The sequence below is a fragment of the Pygoscelis adeliae genome, unplaced genomic scaffold (genome assembly GCF_000699105.1).
Source record: "Pygoscelis adeliae isolate BGI_AS28 unplaced genomic scaffold, ASM69910v1 Scaffold63, whole genome shotgun sequence".
NCBI lineage: Eukaryota > Metazoa > Chordata > Aves > Sphenisciformes > Spheniscidae > Pygoscelis > Pygoscelis adeliae.
Genome location: NW_008824414.1, coordinates 681,844 through 685,165, shown reverse-complemented (window position 1 = coordinate 685,165; position 3,322 = coordinate 681,844). Strand labels below are relative to the sequence as shown.

At 64.8% G+C, this 3,322-nt stretch overlaps 1 protein-coding gene across 1 annotated transcript in view; it reads left to right on the top strand.

Moving 5' to 3' along the window:
- The window catches only part of COL18A1 (collagen, type XVIII, alpha 1), a 79,522-nt gene that overhangs the window by 73,508 nt on the left and 2,692 nt on the right, over nucleotides 1-3,322 (top strand). The window contains exons 34-48 of the mRNA XM_009320836.1: nucleotides 24-113; nucleotides 285-314; nucleotides 421-447; nucleotides 669-731; nucleotides 884-958; nucleotides 1,052-1,087; nucleotides 1,210-1,263; nucleotides 1,480-1,554; nucleotides 1,772-1,843; nucleotides 2,055-2,097; nucleotides 2,242-2,304; nucleotides 2,394-2,437; nucleotides 2,744-2,866; nucleotides 2,960-3,104; nucleotides 3,223-3,296. Coding sequence (XP_009319111.1) covers nucleotides 24-113; nucleotides 285-314; nucleotides 421-447; nucleotides 669-731; nucleotides 884-958; nucleotides 1,052-1,087; nucleotides 1,210-1,263; nucleotides 1,480-1,554; nucleotides 1,772-1,843; nucleotides 2,055-2,097; nucleotides 2,242-2,304; nucleotides 2,394-2,437; nucleotides 2,744-2,866; nucleotides 2,960-3,104; nucleotides 3,223-3,296 — 1,014 coding nt within the window. The remainder of the gene's footprint in view (nucleotides 1-23; nucleotides 114-284; nucleotides 315-420; nucleotides 448-668; nucleotides 732-883; nucleotides 959-1,051; nucleotides 1,088-1,209; nucleotides 1,264-1,479; nucleotides 1,555-1,771; nucleotides 1,844-2,054; nucleotides 2,098-2,241; nucleotides 2,305-2,393; nucleotides 2,438-2,743; nucleotides 2,867-2,959; nucleotides 3,105-3,222; nucleotides 3,297-3,322) is intronic.

Below are 3,322 nucleotides of genomic sequence, written 5' to 3'. Positions count from 1 at the left end.
GGCTGGCGGCTTGTGTCTGCCAGGGTGAGCGAGGCCAAGATGGTGTGGGGCTGCCCGGCCCTCCCGGTCCACCTGGTCCCCCTGGACAGGTCATCGCTGTCTCAAGTGAAGATGTAAGTGATGGGTCCTGGCTTCATCGCAGCTTGGGAGAGCTAAAACCAGGGCGGGGGGGTGTCTGCCCAGCACCCATCATGCAGGGGGACCAAGTGAGACTTCTCCAGGAGCTCTGACCTCTTCAGAGCAAAGCTCAGGGTGAAAAAACCTTGTTTTGTCTCTTTTTACAGAAGTCTTTGGCAGCTTTGCCCGGTCCAGAGGTAGGTGCCCCCTGCCACCCGCACCCCTCCAGCAGTGCCAGGAGGGCACCCAGTTTCTTGGAAAGAGGGGGTTTGCTCATACAGGCATCTCTGCTTTTCTCTGCAGGGCAGACCGGGTCACGCCGGCTTCCCGGTGAGTTCATGGCAGGCCTGAGGACTGCAGGGGTGGCACTGGTGCCTGCAGTGGGGCATGGGGCAGTGCCTGGGCACCAGAGGGGGAGTCAGAGTGAAAGCTCTGGACATGCTTTGGTGAAACGCCTGGTTGCTGGTCCTGCTGCAGTGATGCCAGGGTGGTCATCGGGATCTGCCTTTGGTGGGTTGGGGCTGACGCGGGCTCTGTGCTCCTCCCTGCAGGGCCCAGTGGGACCGAAAGGAGACCGGGGGTTGTCTGGTCCCCAGGGCTCCCCAGGGTTGAAGGTAACTGCTCTGGGCCAGCTCCACCCTGTGGGGTGGTCACGCTCCTGGTCCCCCATCCTGCCTGGCCACCAGGTCACAGTGGTGATGCCAGCCCCACCGTGGGAGGGAGCCTGCTCCCTCCATCTCCCCTTGCGCCTCCTCCTCTCTTGCAGGGGGAGAAGGGGGAGCCTGGCGTCATCATCAGCCCCGATGGGACTGTGGTCACTGCAAAGGTGAAAGGAGAAAAGGTGGGTGTGCCGCAGGAACAGGGGGCACGTCCCCGTGCGACAGGTGCCGGGTGGTCCTGGTGGTGATGCCCTTTCCCTGTCCACTGTCTGCAGGGGGATCCAGGGGTTCGGGGACCGATGGGACCTTTGGTAAGTCGCCATCGCTGTCCTCCTCTTATCCTACAGGGAGGGACGAGGCTGATCCAGGGCAGAGGGGGGTGGGGGGTGCCCCCACTCTGAGCACCGCCATCCTCATCTTCTCTCCCCTCCAGGGTCCCCAGGGACGAGCAGGGATGAAGGGAGAGATCGGCTTTCCAGGCAGACCCGTAAGACCCGCTCCTGGTTTGTTTGTCCCCTTGGCCATTGCCTCCTCCACCACATCACCCCCACCCCATCTGCACATCTTGCACCCACTGAACCCCAAACCCCATCGTGTCCCTGAGGTGCCGAGGTGTGGGGTGGTGCCAGCGGTGATGCCAGGCTGTCACCCCGGAGTTGGTTGGGGAACGGGGACAAGGCTCATCTGTGCTGCTCATCCACAGGGACGTCCCGGCATGAATGGGCTGAAGGGCGAGAAGGGTGACCCCGCGGATGTCAGTAGTGTGCTGGGCTTGCGGGTGAGCACTGCTGCAGTCCCCTCGGGCTGCTGGCCCAGCAGATGGGGACACACACCCCGAGGGTCTCCCTGGGGACCTGAGTCCCTTTGGCAAAGGGCCCATGCCTCCCTCTTTCAGAGACTGGTTGCCCCTCTGGGGCAGGGCACGGCCCCAGTGTCCCCCTCCACGGGGACTGTCCACTTTGCAGGACCCTGACACATCTTCTCTCCCCCCACAGGGTCCCCCAGGACCCCCGGGTCCCCCAGGCCCCCCTGGGCTGCCTGGCAGCATAGTATATGACAGCAGCAATGTGAGTAACAACACAGTCACTGTGATGGGGGAAGCTGAGGGCTGGTGACCACGTCCTCCCAGTGACCCCCTGCTTGGCTGGAGGGGATGGAGGACACTCTGGTGACATCCCAGCCCGGGCTGGCATGTGGGGCTGCCATCAGCATCACATCGAGGTGGGAGTCCCCAAGGATGCTGCTGTCTCTGCAGCTGCTTCCTTTGCATCCCCACAGGCCTTCAGCGACACCAGCCATCCCGCGCTGCCAGCCTTCCCTGGTAAGGGGGTGTCCCTCTCCCGGCCTCCTTGGGGCAGTTCGGGGACCCCCAACAAGGCCAGTGGGGGGAATGGGACCCCATCCATTAGACCTGGGGCTGGGATGCTGCAGCACTGAGATGGTATCTCTCTGCTGCTCCCCACAGGTTTCCACCAGTTTCCAGGACAAAAGGGAGAGAAAGGCGATGCCGGAGCCCCGGGACCCCCAGGTGGGCGACCTATCCCCACAAGCAGAGGCGGGCAGGGGGTGGCTCATGCTTACCCCAGCTCTCCTCTCCCCTCCTCTCCCTCTCCACAGGCCACTTCCCCTACGACCTGAGTCACTTTGGTGCCAACCTGCGGGTAAGCCCTTTGCCTGCCGCCGGCGGCTCACGAGAGAAAGGCGATGCCGGAGCCCCGGGACCCCCAGGTGGGCGACCTATCCCCACAAGCAGAGGCGGGCAGGGGGTGGCTCATGCTTACCCCAGCTCTCCTCTCCCCTCCTCTCCCTCTCCACAGGCCACTTCCCCTACGACCTGAGTCACTTTGGTGCCAACCTGCGGGTAAGCCCTTTGCCTGCCGCCGGCGGCTCACGGGGCGGCACCCGGCACAATTTGGCGTACTGGGATTCGCCCTGGCTGCTCACCCTAAGACCGTGCCATCCCACAGGGTGACAAGGGGGAGGCAGGTCCCAAGGGCGAGAAGGGCGAGCCGGGCAGCACCCCGCTCTACGGTCCCAGCGTCTCCGGGCTGCCAGGGCCTCCGGGGCCTCAGGGCTACCCCGGGCTGCCAGTGAGTACCCCACGGCGCGGGGGACGAGGAGGGCATGGGGAGGGCGGCATCCCCAGATGCTTTGCTCCAGGGATGCTCTCTCACACTGCCTAGGGTCCCAAGGGGGACAGTATTGTCGGGCCACCAGGGCCTCCCGGACCTCAGGGCCCCCCCGGTATTGGATACGAGGGGCAGCAGGGTCCCCCTGGCCCTCCTGGCCCCCCTGGTCCACCCTCCTTCCCAGGGCCCCACAGACAAGGTGAGTACCTGTGCCACTGCATCCCTCCCTGCACATGCCGCATTGCTCTCTACACCCCCTGCATTCCTCCCCGTGCCCTGTGCTGTAGCCCTCTCCATCTCACCCTTCTTCCTCTCAGCTATCAGCATCCCTGGCCCTCCCGGACCACCAGGACCCCCCGGGCCACCAGGCACCAGCACAACGTCCTTGGGGGTGAGCTGGGGCTTTGGGCGGGGGGG